The sequence below is a fragment of the Cetorhinus maximus genome, chromosome 29, assembly GCF_964194155.1.
Source record: "Cetorhinus maximus chromosome 29, sCetMax3.hap1.1, whole genome shotgun sequence".
NCBI classification, from domain to species: domain Eukaryota; kingdom Metazoa; phylum Chordata; class Chondrichthyes; order Lamniformes; family Cetorhinidae; genus Cetorhinus; species Cetorhinus maximus.
Window position 1 is genome coordinate 21404033 of NC_135907.1, and position 14546 is coordinate 21418578.

A 14546-nucleotide genomic window follows, 5' to 3' on the forward strand; every position below is an offset into this window, starting at 1 on the left:
GTTGCATCAAAAGGTTGTTGGTTCAAGTCCTACTGCAGTACTTGAGAACAGAAATCAAGGCTAATACTCCAATGCAGCACTGAGGGTAGTGCTGCCCTGCTGGAGGCGCTGTTTTTCAGATGAGAGATTAAACTTGAGGTCCTTCAGGTCGATGACCTTTCATCAGAATTATCTGTCGAATCAGAATAGTTCTGATGAAAGGTCATTAACTCTGTTTCTCTCTCCACAGATGCTGCCAGATCTGCTGAGCTTTTCTAGCATTTTCTGTTTTTATCTCAGATTTCCAGCATCTGCAATATTTTACTTTTGTGTTAATGCGAATTGCGAGCCATGTTTCCTGTATTAGAAAGGTGACCACACTTTGCCAGTACTTTATTGGCTGTTGAGCACCTCAGGGCATCCTGTGGTCGTGAAAGGTGCTATATAAATGCAAGTCTTTCTTTTTTTTTGCTTCACCCTCCTGCTTTCAGAAAGTGCTGCATGATGAGGGGGTACAATAGTCACTGTGGCGCATCCTTAATCGTGTCACAACAGTGCAGCAGACTGTGAGGAGCTCTGTCGTACAACTGGTTGGTTTGATGAGAGAGAGAGTAGCAAGTGGCAGCTTAGGGTAGGCAGTACAACAGGGAGAATGGCGACACTCTATCTGTTTGCCAACTGTGCCCAGCTTGAGGTCAGAATGTGATGCTTACCAAGGGATAGTTGCAAACCAAGCTACAACTTAGCCCGCAAGATATCCTAAGGATAGTGGATTGGATACCAAGCCAGAGTAAAGAGGAGGTTGAAGAGATTTGGGGAGGTGTTTATAAGTGGACACATAGATAGCAAGGCAGAAGTGGTTAGGAAGAGAATTCTAGAACATGGGAGGGTGTTGGTGGAAGCCTGGGTCCTGAAAGAATTGGGGGAGATGCACTGTGGGCCAGAATTGGAAAAATGGGGATCATGATCAGGAGCTGGAGGAAGCCTGGATGAAGCTGCCGATTGATCTTCCCTCTTTTGGACAAGGCTTTAAAGCGAGGCCCCCCCTGTCCTCTCCAGTACACAGTAAAAAATATTCCAAAAGGCCTCTATTTCAAAGAAGAGCAAGGGAATTATCCCCAGTATCGTCACAAAAACAGATTACCAGGCTGCTTCTTGTGGGAGCTTGCTGTGCACAAATTGTCTGCTGCATTTCCTGCATTATACACAAGTCGCTCTTGCAGAGAGCTGGCACAGATGCAATGGGCCAAAAAGCCTCCTTTTGATGCTGTAGCAGTCCTATGATCACTGAGTCTACACTTAAAAAGTGTAGACATTGACTGGAATGCATTTTGGGAAGTCCTGAGGTCGTGGAAGGTGCTATAGGAATGCCAATTTTCCTTTTTTCTTTTTCCAAACCACTTTCTCAGAACAGCTAGGGATGTGTTGTTAATGCTGGAATAGCCAGCAACGTATACATCCCAATACTGAATAATAAAAAGGAAGGTTTCCATGGAGAAACGTCTTGGAGGGATTTGCTAACCTACACCCTACGGAATACACTTTCCGTGATGCCAGTTTGGAGAGATGCTTGGAAGAGCTTAGAGTGGCACTTTCTTTTTTGTGAGGGGGGGGTCCTTTGGAGGAGCTGAGAGGGGATGTGAGATCCTTCAGGATCCCTCTTCTGTCACTTGGTTAGTCCCTCGGGTCTCAGAGAACATTAGGCTATGTCATGGTGCACAAAGTTCCACCTAACCCCTCTCCCCGCCAGCTCTCTCTCTCAAGGTTTAGAGAGAATTTCCTCAAGTGTGTCAGAAACTGCTTGTGGACCAGTTGATGAGTGTCCAATCCTTTGTGCCTTAGAATCTTGGTCCAGTGGTGAGGGACATTTAATGACTGTACGGTACATTGTTTTATTAGGAGAGTTTATGGGACATTGGTTAGGAATACCCATTAGAGGATTAAATTTCTGAATTTACACCCCCCAGTGACGAACTTCATGGAGAGCGAACGTGGATGGGAAATCCGGCAGAAACTCACTTGCCTCCATCCCCATGGAAATCTTGGATTCCATGATTTCCCTAAATGCACATTTAGTACAGCCTCGGAAAATCAGGAATATGCTGCAAAAAAAATACGTGGAGTAAGGATCAAAAGTGACCTAATTGGAGTGATTAACATGGTTCGATAGGGTTGATAAAAAGAAACTATTTCCTCTGGTTTGGGGGGGAATGTAGAAAAGTGGACACTTTTCCTGCAGTACTGATGGAATGCTGCACTGTCAGTTGGCCTAGAAATTCATTGGGTGCCAACTGGATGCTGGGAACGGTACCTGCGTCTGACTTGGTATGCCTGAGGGGCACCTGATATTGGATCTCAGACCCCATTTCAATGGAGAAACTTGCTGCCCATTGCTATAGGCAACTCTCTGGCGGTGAGGCTTCAGGTTTTAAGTTGCTGCACCGCAGCTGCATCTGCAAGGGAACGCGTAAAGAGAAAAAGGAGAATGATTTTGGCGGGGAGGGGTGTGGGCAAGGCGGGCACCAGTTGGTGAGCAGGGCGGGTAGAGGAGGGTCTGCACCATCCCACGATTTTAACGTGGACATTGTAGATAAAGGTCCGGCACATACAGGGTTAATGTGGGTCTGAGTACAGTACCACCCACACAGTGATGTAAGAGAACACATGACCCGCACCTAGGGGCCAGTCTAGTTTTGGACAGAGCTGTGTGCCCCAGCAAGCATGGAGAGAGTTCCTAGCTTGTAGCCTTTACTGTGAACATAGTTCTTGTTAATAAATACATAAAGCTAACCTACTTAACATTACAAAGACTTCATTAAGACCTACTGAACTGCATCCAACGCCGTGCAACAGGCATATTCACACTCAGCCAAGCATTTTTTTAAAAACATATGTCTGACCATAGCCTCGAAGCGATCCCTTTAAGGGCCGCTGGTCAGCGATTGTGTGACGACCTGGCATTGCTGAACAAAATCGCACCAGCCCCAGAAGAAAGAAAGCAGTAAAACCTGGGAAATAAGAACGCTGGTCTGAACTGTTTCTTCCTCCTGAGGTGCGATTTGTGTTCAGGGCAGCCCCATTTTGCCCGGGGGTTGGGGTGGGGAGGGGGTGGAACCTCCAACGAGCGAGATGCCCCCTATTTGCAGGCACAAAAGGAGGCTATTCAACCCGTCAAGTCCATGCCAGCGGTCTGTAGAGCAATTTGGTCAGTCTCCCTCAAGAATCAAAAATGTGAGGAGCCCTTCAGTGGAGCACACAGCGTCCGTGGCGAGAGAAACAATTTCAGGTCAATGAGCTTGCATCGGAACTGGGGGGGAAAGAAACTACAGGTTGAACAGGCTTTTAAACAAATGCAGAACCAGGGAATGAAGGTGGCGGGGGAGGGGAGGGGGTGGGTTGGTGGTGGAATGAGGCACTGGGGAGTAAAAGGAAAGAGGAGAGCAGGAGAGAAGAAAAGGGAAAGTCTTAAAGGGCGGGATCTTCCTGTGCCGCCAGCAGCGGGAAGTTTGGCGGCTGGGGAGAATTTATTTGGCGCGAGGCCAAACATCAGCTTCCCGGTGGCGGGATGAGCTGTCAGAATTCTGTTCTCAAGTGGGTCGAGCATCCCCACGAGCGGTGTCGGGAAGCCCTATCGCATCCATTAGCAAGTCGGGCAGGCTGGTTAAAAGGCCACCCCGCCAGAATTTATTTCCCCCTCCAAATTAAGTTCCCGCCAGCGAGAAATTAGAACGTTCACGCTTACGGCTGCAGGTAAGTGTTGTGCACCTGGCGAGCTCCACTTCTCCCATGATTAACGGTGAGTTGCCGCGGCATTGTCCTCTTTGGGGAAGCGTCTGTCAATGTCTGCCCATGCTTGGGGATCGAGCAGGGGGCCAGTGCAAGTCGCGTGGAGGACGACCAAGGGAGGGAGGGAGGGTGAGCGGGGAAGGGTGGAGCAGTGGCCAGGCAAAGGTGGAAGGGACAGTGCAGGCCGCCCGGGTGCCCTTTAAATATGGTGCCCAGACGTTCGACGTGGTGAGCTAATGGCGGGGAGGGCAACTTCCTGTCTGCCTCCAGAACGGAAGGTTCCAGCCACAGAGTGGTAGGCGGGAGAGATTAACGATGGCGCAAGGTGGAAAAGGAGATATTAATGAGGCAAGTAAAGGATCAAAAGATGGCCCTTGAGGAAGTGTAACTGGCTGCAGCAGAGTCATTACCAACACCAACCGTCTGTGAGAATGGGAGCGGGGATTATGATCTGAAATTATTAAGCACTGAATTCAGCAATTTTAGATCATAGCTGTTTCCCTTTCCACTGATGGTGAATATTTCCAGCTCTGTTTGAGATGGCAGACTTCCAGTATTCTACTCTCAATTCAACCAAGTCTGTTGACTTTGGGCTCCACAGGGGGTTTCCATTTATGAGTGAATTAATTAGATTAGGACATTAAAGGTCACCTTCCCATACCACAGTGGCAAATGGAATTTAATCCAGATAAGTGTGAGGTGATGCACTTGGGCAGGACAAACAAGGCACAGGAATACATGATGAATGGTAGGACCTTGGGAAGTACCAAGGATCAGAGGGACCTTGGTGTACATGTCCACCAGTCCCTTAAGGTAGCAGGACAGGTAGATAAGGTGGTTAAGAAGGCATATGGGATACTTACCTTTATTAGCCGAGGCATAGAAAAAAGAGCAGGGAGGTTATGCTGGAACTGTATAAAACGCTGGTTAGACCACAGCTAGAGTATTGCGTGCAGTTCTGGAATCCACATTATAGGAAGGATGTGATTGCACTAGAGAGAGTGCAGAGGAGATTTACCAGGATGTTGCCTGGGTTGGAGAGTTTTAGTTATGAGGAGAGATTGGATAGACTGGGGTTATTTTCCCTGGAGCAGAGGAGATTGAAGGGGGGCATAATTGAGGTGTATAAAATTATGAGGGGCTTAGATAGGGTAGACAGGAAGGAACTTTTCCCCTTGGTGGAGGGATCAATAGCTAGAGGGAATAGATTTAAGGTAAGAGGCAGGAGGTTTAGAGGGAATGTGAGGAAGAATTTATTCACCCACAGGGTGGTGATAATCTGGAACTCACTGCCTGAAAGGGTGGTAGAGGCAGAAACCCTCTATGACTGTGACTCTATGACACAAGGAGCTTTGTAATACAATACGGAGGCGTTGAAGGTTGACTGGATGTGGGGAGATGTTGGCAGCTGGATGGCACTGGCCTTGGCACAGTTTCAGCCCAAGTTTATGAACAAAGTGGCTGCTGGTTTAGAAACAGCTCATATGATATATGTTGCGATATATATTTTACGCGACATTATGATATATGCTGCATAATATTGTAGTACATAGTTAGATGTGGTGTGATAGGTGTGATATATGTTATCTATTCTATTATATATGTTTTGGTAATATGTGTCATGACATGTTGTGATATATGATATGTATATATAGAGACTGTGGTATGTGATTTATATATATGTGTTATGCAACATATATAATATGTTGTAATAGATGCTAAGATTATATATGCTGTGATATATTGTTTATCCTATGATATACATTGTGGTTTTGTTTTATTCTTTCATGGGATGTAGGTATTGTGAACGCCAGCTAGCATTTGTTGCCCATCCCTAATTACCCTTGTACTGAGGGCAGTTAATAGTCAACCACACTGCTGTGGAGTCACAAGTAGGCCAGACTGGGTAAAGACAGCAGATTTCTTTCCCCTAAAGGACATTAGTGAACCAGCTGGGTTTTTACAAGAATTGATGATAGTCATCATGATCACCATCATTGAGACTGGCTTGATAATTCCAGATTCATTAATTGAATCTAAATTCTACCAGTTGCTGTGGTGTGTCCCCAGACCATTAGCCTGGCCTCTGGATTACTAGCCTAGTGACATTACCACTATGCCACTTTCCAGCCCCACAAACACCGACAGAACATTCCAGAATGTGGGAGGGGTGTGAGGGAGTTTGGGGGGTGGGGGGGGCGGCGGAGGGGGCAGTGGGGGAAAGAGAGGAAAGTGGGGGTGGAATAAGGGAGGGAGAGGTCCGGAATGAGAGAAGAGGTGAAATGAGGGAGGCGGGGGAATGAGGGAGGGGGAATGAGAGGGAAGGATGGAATGGGGAGGGAGAATGAAGGAGGGGAAAATTGGGGAGGAGGGGCTGGAGAAGAGAGTGGGAGAAGTGCTGATTTCCAATGATCAGGAATTTGGGAAAAATAGATCATTTCAAGAATTAAGCTTTTGAAAGGTAGGTTTAAGGGCTGTTATACTATCCCTTCCCTAATGCACTTTTTTTTTCTCAACAGGAGGTAGTTGAGACCCTAAATTGTTCTGGTAAGTCCCACAATTTTATTTAGATTCCAAGGTATGATAAAAGTTCTGTTGGGTTGAGCTGGTGAATATTCTTTTGTTCTGTCTGAGGTTAATTGAGTTCTTGTAAGACTAACATTCTAAACTTCAGGCCAAAGTAATCTGGTAGCAAAGTGACATTGGCTTAATCAGGCAATACAAATTTTCACAATGCTACCTTAGAAGATTCTCTCGTCTTCCCTGTACTTGTTGAATGACATCGGCTACCAAGCAACATTGTGATCTTAAAATTCTCATCCTTGTTTTCAAATCCCTCCCTAACTCTGTAACCCTACAACCTCTGCAACTTCTAAGATCCCTGTGCCCCTCTAATTCTGGCCTCTTGAGCATCCCTGATTTTAATTGCTCCACCTTCAATTGCCTAGGCCCCAAGCTCTGGAATTCCCTCCCTAAACCTCTCTACCTCGCTTTCCTCCTTTAAGACACTCCTTAAAGCCGACCCTATTTGACCAAGGATTTGGTCATCTGACCTAATATCTGCTTATGTGGCTTGCTGTCAAATTTTGTTTTATAGTGTTCCTGTGAAGCACCTTGGAATATTTTATTACTTTTATGTCACTGCATAAATATAAGTCATTGCTGCTTTGTTCACTCCCATTCATCACTCTGTAAATCGGCCTTGCGCTCGCAGTGACCTGGTGTGCGCCTCTACTTTCCCATACATAGGGTGACCATAGAGATCCTTTGTGACGTGTACAGGATCCTATGACCGTGAACATGCTTCCACACGTGTTCTCCTGCAGGGAAATGAACTGGAAAGGGCTCCCAATGAGATGAGATCAACAGGTTTATCCTACATAGAGCACATAAGCATAGAACGTAAACAGAATATATTTTTCCGTTGATCTGCTGCTTGTCGCTCCCTAATGTCATTATAGGCTCAATTGACAAAGAAGTTAGCTGTCCCTGAGCTAGCTGGAATACGACTTATTTATGTTTTTATGCTCAATTCCCCCTGGCTGATGACTTTTTTTTCATTTCATTTCCCAACAAACCTACCTCCCATGCTAACTGAAACGAAAGAAACCATCTACACTGGTGGCTTATTTTCCTCAATTGTACGACCATGTGCTGAATGACTCCCATCATCTTACAGCCAATAAAGATACGTAAAGCAGTTTATGACACTGAACTATCTGCTACCTTCACCCAGGGGGTATTCTCATTATTTTTTAATTATTATTCTTTCATGGGATATGGGAATTGCTGGCAAGGCCCATCCCTAAATGCCCTTGAACTGAGCGTCTTGCTGGGCCATTTCAGAGGGCCCTTAAGAGTCAACCACATTGCTGTGGGTCTGGAGTCACATGTAGGCCAGACTAGGTAAGGGCGGCAGATTTCCTTCCCCAAAGGACATAAGTGAACCAGATGGGTTTTTACAACAATGGTTGATAGTTTCGTGGTGACTATCACTGAGACTAGTTTTACGTTCCAGGTTTATTAATTGAATATAAATTCCACCAGATGCTGTGGTGGGATTTGAACCCATGTCCCCAGAGCATTAGCCTGGGCCTTCTTATTACTAGTCCATTGACATTATCACACCACATCACATCGCATCGCACTGCACTGCACTGCACTGCACCACCCCCACTCCCAATTTAATTAAATGGTGGATGGATGTTAGGCATTTAATGCTTTTCTTGTAGCAATTGTGTTGCATGGATTAAACGAAAATCCCCTCCAGGTCAGATAAATTAAAGTCCCAAAATGTTACACTAGGACTGATCACTGATGGGCACTGACATGGTGAATCACCATGACAACCCGCAGAGCAAACCAGTGGTTGGGAATCCCTCTGTGTGATCATATTAACCAATAGGAAAGTGGGATAAATTGAGTTGTGAGGGCGTTCATGTTTGTCCATGATTTGTGCTCACCTCTGAAGTAGCAGTGGGCATTCAGTGGGTCACCACGGTTGAGCTTGGTAAATGAGCAATTAAAGTGGCTTCGTGCCTGGATTGCAGTGGCTGTTGAGACCTATGAAAGAGAAACATAGATGTGCAGAGCGGCATAGAGACAGTGCCAAAGTGCCCAGGTTGTCATGATGAGTGGGAGCGTTGATGGGGGGGGTGCCTGCACCCACTAATACCGAGCCCATCAGTCTCTGTAAAAGTAATTCCTGAGGAGGAACACTGCATCATAGCATTGTAATGTGAAAGGGAATATACACACAATTGGCATGTCATCATCAGCCCAGGTTACACCCAACCTAATGGCATCAAAGCTGCTATTAACAGGAATTCTTTTTGGGCTTCAAGTTTCACAATTAAATGAGTGTGAGTAATAATGATGGCTTCCAAATAACTCCCAGTAGGCATGGGCAGAAATGAACCTTGCATCAATAGTGTTGCCAATGTCATCGGCGTCACCTTTGACATTTTTACTTAGTGTCACCAATGGAATGCTGCACTGATCTGCAATCATGTAGCTCTGTTTGATGAAATGAAATTTTAGCTCATAATTAAACACACTCAGACTCCACGCTGTGATACTGGGGACATAACAATGCAGAAAAAAATACAATGGCAGCTTATCTTACTATTTTAATTGTTCTTAATCTATCATGCTCTGTTGCCACAGCAATTACATGACTGTAGTGAAAGTTGGGGGGGAAAAAAACCAATTGGTGCCCATTCTATTTCTCTTCAGTAATGTTTCCTTGTATCGTTAGCTTTTTTATTTATAATGCAAAACACTGAATAAATTTTTAGTCATGGCTGGGTTTGTTCACCTGAGAGCAGATAATGGTTCGAGAAAGACTTGGGTTGGGTGGCATCATTCCAGGTTTGCCCTGAGTGCGGTAGCGGGCGTGAGACTTTTACCCGCCGGCCGCAGTGGCGGGTTTTCGTGCCGTGTCGGCCACTCCCCACCTCATTAATTGCACGGCCACAGGAACCATGTCGTCTCGCTGGCGGGCAGCCTCTGAATCGCCCGCCACACCGTTACCTCACCATTTCCACACTCCGGGCACCATATCTAAACTGTAGCCACACACACACACACACACACACACACACACAGTTCTCAATGCTTACAGCCCAGGACTGCTCCAGTGAAGACATGGCCCTAAAAGCCAAGAATAGTTCAGTGACCTGTCCCTGGAGGTCTCACCGTGATGTCTTCCATCCCCGCTCTGGCCGCAGGAGGTCCGGCAATCTCACCACTCCGGCTTGGTAGGCGATAGCAGTGGTGGTCAGTGCCAATGCTGCACAGAAGAGGTTGGCCATCCAATGCAGATAGAGGATGAATGATCTCATCCATGCTGCCAGGGTAAGGCAACCATCTCATCACTTTAAACTCACACACTCACAAGCCCATCACACATTCACTGGCATCTCACTCACTGCCAGATCAAGAGACATCACCACTCACTCTCTCACACACACCCTCACATCCCCATGGCCTCATCTCCTCTGGAAACTGCCTCCTCAGCCCCCACCATCTTGAAGCCACTTGAACAGATCAAGTTACCCCCACACAAACCCTAGGTTACCCCCTTTTCCCCAGTGCAGCTACATGCCCTTTCACTGCTTCTGTCCCTTCTGGCATCCTGCAGTTCTCCAGCTCCTCTCTGTTGTAATGTGCCTTTAAGGGTTTGCAGCATGACATCACTAGAAGGAAGTGTGTCATGCGATCTAGTTTTAGCTTCATTTTTGCTTTCACCAGAATGTGCGCACACAGCTCTGCAGCTCTGATGTCCTCAAGCCTTATGTCTCTGCATAAATGTTCCCATGTGCCTAGTCTCAATGAATGAAGCCACAATGTGTTGCATAATCCCTTATGAGTGAGTAGTGACTTTAAATCATTATAAAAACACAACACTCTCTTGTCCTTATAAAAGGTCTATTGAATCCTTCCCACTGTCTCCCTTACTGCTCAGAAGAAAGTGGAACAAATGGACTAAAGTCTCTAGAAGGAGGTCATTGTAGAGGAATTAAGATTAATGTTGTGAGATAGGCAGGGGCTAGTGATCAGGTGGCAGCGACACAACAAGACATGCTATCACTTCTCCTCATTACCCTAGATCTAACGGCCTAGCTGAATGGATGATTTACACGGTGAAATCCCTAATTCTCAAATGTAGAAAGACCAAGGAAGATCTACACATCACAATGTTACACCTATGATCTACACCTTTAATGTCCACAAGGTTCCCCAGTTTGAATTGGGATGTAGCTGGCCTAACATCTGGATTCAAAGTGTTGAAACAGCTTACAGAGTGGTAGTTTCCTGATTCAGGTGTGGCTGAACCAGAAAAGCAAGCTGTAAAAAATTGCCTAGCGGTTGGGAAGGAAGGTTTACATAGGCTGAATGCGTCCGGATTAACAGCAGAAGAGCTAACAGCTCCGCAAAAGGTATGGGCTACATTGGAAGACCAGTTCAGAATCAGGTTAAACTTTTGCATTCATCAATTAGAGTTCATGTCATTTCAACCACAGCCTGCAGAATCCATAGACCACTACATCAGCAGATGCAGAGGAAAGGGTACATACTGTGATTGTTCCAATGCAGAGCCTGCAGACGGAATTGTTGAGTTGGTGATTGCATCCACTCCCATGGAAGCATTCCAGAAAGATCTGCTAGACAAGCCCAAAACATATCGCATTGAAGAGCTACTACTCAGGGATGGATGTAAGTGTGAAGAAACACTTGTAGGTCAATGAAGCTTACAGACCCTAAGCACAACCCCAATTGTTGATGCGCTCACTAGAATGCCTAAACCTAGCAAAATATGTGGAAGATGCGCCGAGGAAATGCCCAGGTTTTAATCAATTCTGCAAAGCATGTGGCAGAAAAGGCCATTGAAAGCGGCAGTGACTAGAACAAAGGCTGATGCAGCTACAGAGAGCCGTGTACTGGTCCCAACAGACCATACACAACAGGTAGCTTTAAACAAGAATGACCATCCGGTACCCCATCAGAAACATATACATGAGGTCACTAACAAACTAGAAAATGACAATGATGTGCATGATGAGACAGAGAGCAGTGAACACATGTTTCACACCACTGAGCTCATGGAGAACATAGACGCTATCTCACTGTCCAAGATTCAAATTATCTGCCTTAAGAAAGTTGGTAACTACTCATTATTGGCCAAGGTTAACATGGTCAAGTGCCAACATACTACCCCTGCGAATTCTAAAAGACATGCATCAACAGACATGGAGGGCCATGGCGAAACCTACTGCTGTGCAACTCGCAGCATACAACAGTCCACTCATTCCAAGGGCAGGTTCCATAGTCCTGGAGTGCAAGTACAATCAATCCTTCTGGGTGTCAGATGTTCTACATCATGGAGACTAAAGGCCCGGTTATCACTGGTCTACCAGCACGCTGTGACCTCACACTAGTGACAATCCATAGAATTAGCCAGACTTAACAAGGCAGATCAACCACAGAACCTACTCCCTATCGCCTCAGTTCATGACCTAACATCGAAATATCCAGAATGTTTCGACAAATTGGCCGTTTCAAAGGAGCTGCAACATTACAATTGCAGGAGAATGCAAATCTGTCAATTAATTCACCGCATTAGTGCAGCATCCACTTACAAGAAAAACTGAAGGTCAAATTGGACAAAATGGAGAAAGACGGAATCATTAGAAGAGTACAAGAGCGCACAGACTGGTGCAGCTCAATTGCATGTGGCATTAAGAAGGATGGGTCATTGAGAGCATGCCTCTATCCATGGCGTTTAAACGCTGCTTTGAAATGTTGTCCTTACAAAATACCCATATTAGAAGAGTTAGATCAAAGATTGCAGGTGCAAAATTCTTCTTGAAGCTTGATGCCAGATGTACTGGTCAGTACATCTCACGGCAAATTCCCAAGGACTTACCACATTTTGTACCGCATTCTGATGATATTGTTTTCAACGACTTCAAACTTGAAGATATTCTCCAAATTAATCTGGTACATTTGGCACTACACAAATGCCAGCAACTGTAAGAGGAAATGGTGAAGGATTCCACACTGCAGAAACTGTGGAAAACCATCTTTTGAAGGATGACCTGATTCAATTCAGCATGTCCACAAACACATGAGACCATTTTGACCTTAACGGAACGAACTAGGCATCTCCCAGGGAGTTGTTTTTAAAGGAAAAGCAGAATCTTTGTGACCTGATATCCTTCAACAACTTCACCACTCACACATGGGCATAGATTGGACAAGAAGTCTCACCAGAGAGGAGGTTTGTTGGCCGGGTGTGAACAATGACAATGAAGTCGTCGTCTTGAAGTGCGAGGCATGTCAAGAGCATATTCCACGTCAACACAAGGAACCATAGATTCCACATGACGTTCCTCCCCATCCTTGGCCCAAAATCGCATCTGACCTTTTCCATGTCCATGGTACTGGCTTCAATGTCATCATCAACTACTTTACCAAGTACTCCATCCTTCAAGACAAAAAGTCAAGCACAACTGTCGCACACACTCTTAAGTACTTTTCTTCAGTTTATTTGGTGTGCCTAAAGAGATCATTATGGATAATGGTCTGCAATCTATTGGTATATCATTTCAGGATATGTGTGAGAAGTGGAACATCAATCACACTATGACTTCTCTTCATTATACTACCTCTAACGGTCTAGCTGAACGAATGATTTGCATGGTGAGACCATGTCTTTTCAACATTTGACTGAGGAAGATCTACACATTGCAATGTTATACCTGAGAGCGACACCTTTAAGTGCAACTATTCCATCACTAACAGGACTCATGTTTAGCGAACCAGTGCATTCCAATTTACCTATTCTTACCCATTCTAGAAGGCAACTTTTAAAACTACAAGAGAAGATGACCGACGTGCACGGTAAAAATGCAGGTACAGAGTTACCAAGTTTACAGTTGGGACAAGTTCGCATCCAGGATCCCACAGAAGGTTCGTGGCAACCAGCCGAGGTGACAAGGACTTGTTCAGAACCAAGGTCCTATGAGTCATTACACACAAAGGCACAATGGTGAGGCGTAACTGAGGACAAATCCGATCCATTCCCGCTCCTCAACCACCGTGCAGTCCTATTGCATCGAGGACAAGATCCCAAATGAAACCAGGAACAACATCCAAGAATGACAATCCCACAGATCACTGTGAGCAATTAAAGACACCTCCAGACAAGGTTACCACCACAAGACCTGGGTGTACCAGTAGATTAGCTTTACACTTTAGAGACTCATAAGGCAGAATTTTGCATTGGCGGGATTTTATGGTCCCGCCAAAGTCAATGGACTTTTGAACAATTGGCCAGGGGGCTGTAAAATTCCGTTCATAGATTCATTAGTTCTCTACACTTACGCAATGGTCACTAAACGTGAACATGTAGTGTAAATAGTTATACTTCTTTGGAAGAGGGGGAAAGCTCCTTTAAAAAGAAAGGGGGGTGTTGTAATATGTCTTTAAGAGATAACAGCATGCCATCACTAGAAGGAAGTGTGTCATGCGATCCAGTTTTAGTTTTGTTTTTGCTTTCAGCAGCGCGCACACACAGCTCTGCAGCTCTGATATCTTCAAACTTTGTGCCTCTGTATGAATGCTCCCATGCGCCTAGTTTCAATGAATGAACCAACAATGTGGCTGCACAATCCCTTACAAGTGATTGGTGCCTTTAAATCATTATAAAAACACAATACTCTCTTGACCAAATAAAAGGGCTTTTGACTCCTTCCCACTGTCTCCTTGACTAGCCAGAGGAAAGTGAAACAAATAAAGTCTCCAGACGAAAGTCTGCGTAGAGGAAATAAGATTAGGGTTGTGAGAAAGGCAAAGACTAATGATCAGGTGGCAGTGACACCACGAGATGTTCAGAAACGTTCTTAAGAGGCTTGGTAAATATATTGGCAGACAGTTGCAGATACCTCACCCTCCCTCGCTAACCTGGGATGGTGTACAGCACGGGGAGGAGAGAGGCAGAAAAACATATACCTGAAGGACTCCCTTACTGCATGTGAGGAAACAAGTTAACTGACAACACATAGTTACGTTCAATGAGGAACATAGGAACAGGATTAGGCCATTCAGCCCATCATTCCCGGTCAGCCATTTTATTAGCCATGGTGGTTTATCTTTTTAAACCCTGTTGCCTGGCAACCCCTGCCTACCCAAGTAAATATCTCTTTCCATTTTGAACATCTTAACTGGTTGTGTGTCTGTGGCCTTTTGGGGGCAAAGTCCCCCAAGATGTTTTATTG

General features: G+C 45.4%; 1 protein-coding gene across 1 annotated transcript in view; it reads left to right on the forward strand.

The window, feature by feature from the left end:
- The first annotated feature begins 13154 nt into the window (after nt 1–13154).
- LOC144669349 (receptor-type tyrosine-protein phosphatase H-like) overlaps nt 13155–14546 on the forward strand; it is a 54299-nt gene continuing 52907 nt past the window's right edge. Inside the window, exon 1 of the mRNA XM_078531712.1 lies at nt 13155–13182. Coding sequence (XP_078387838.1) covers nt 13155–13182 — 28 coding nt within the window. The remainder of the gene's footprint in view (nt 13183–14546) is intronic.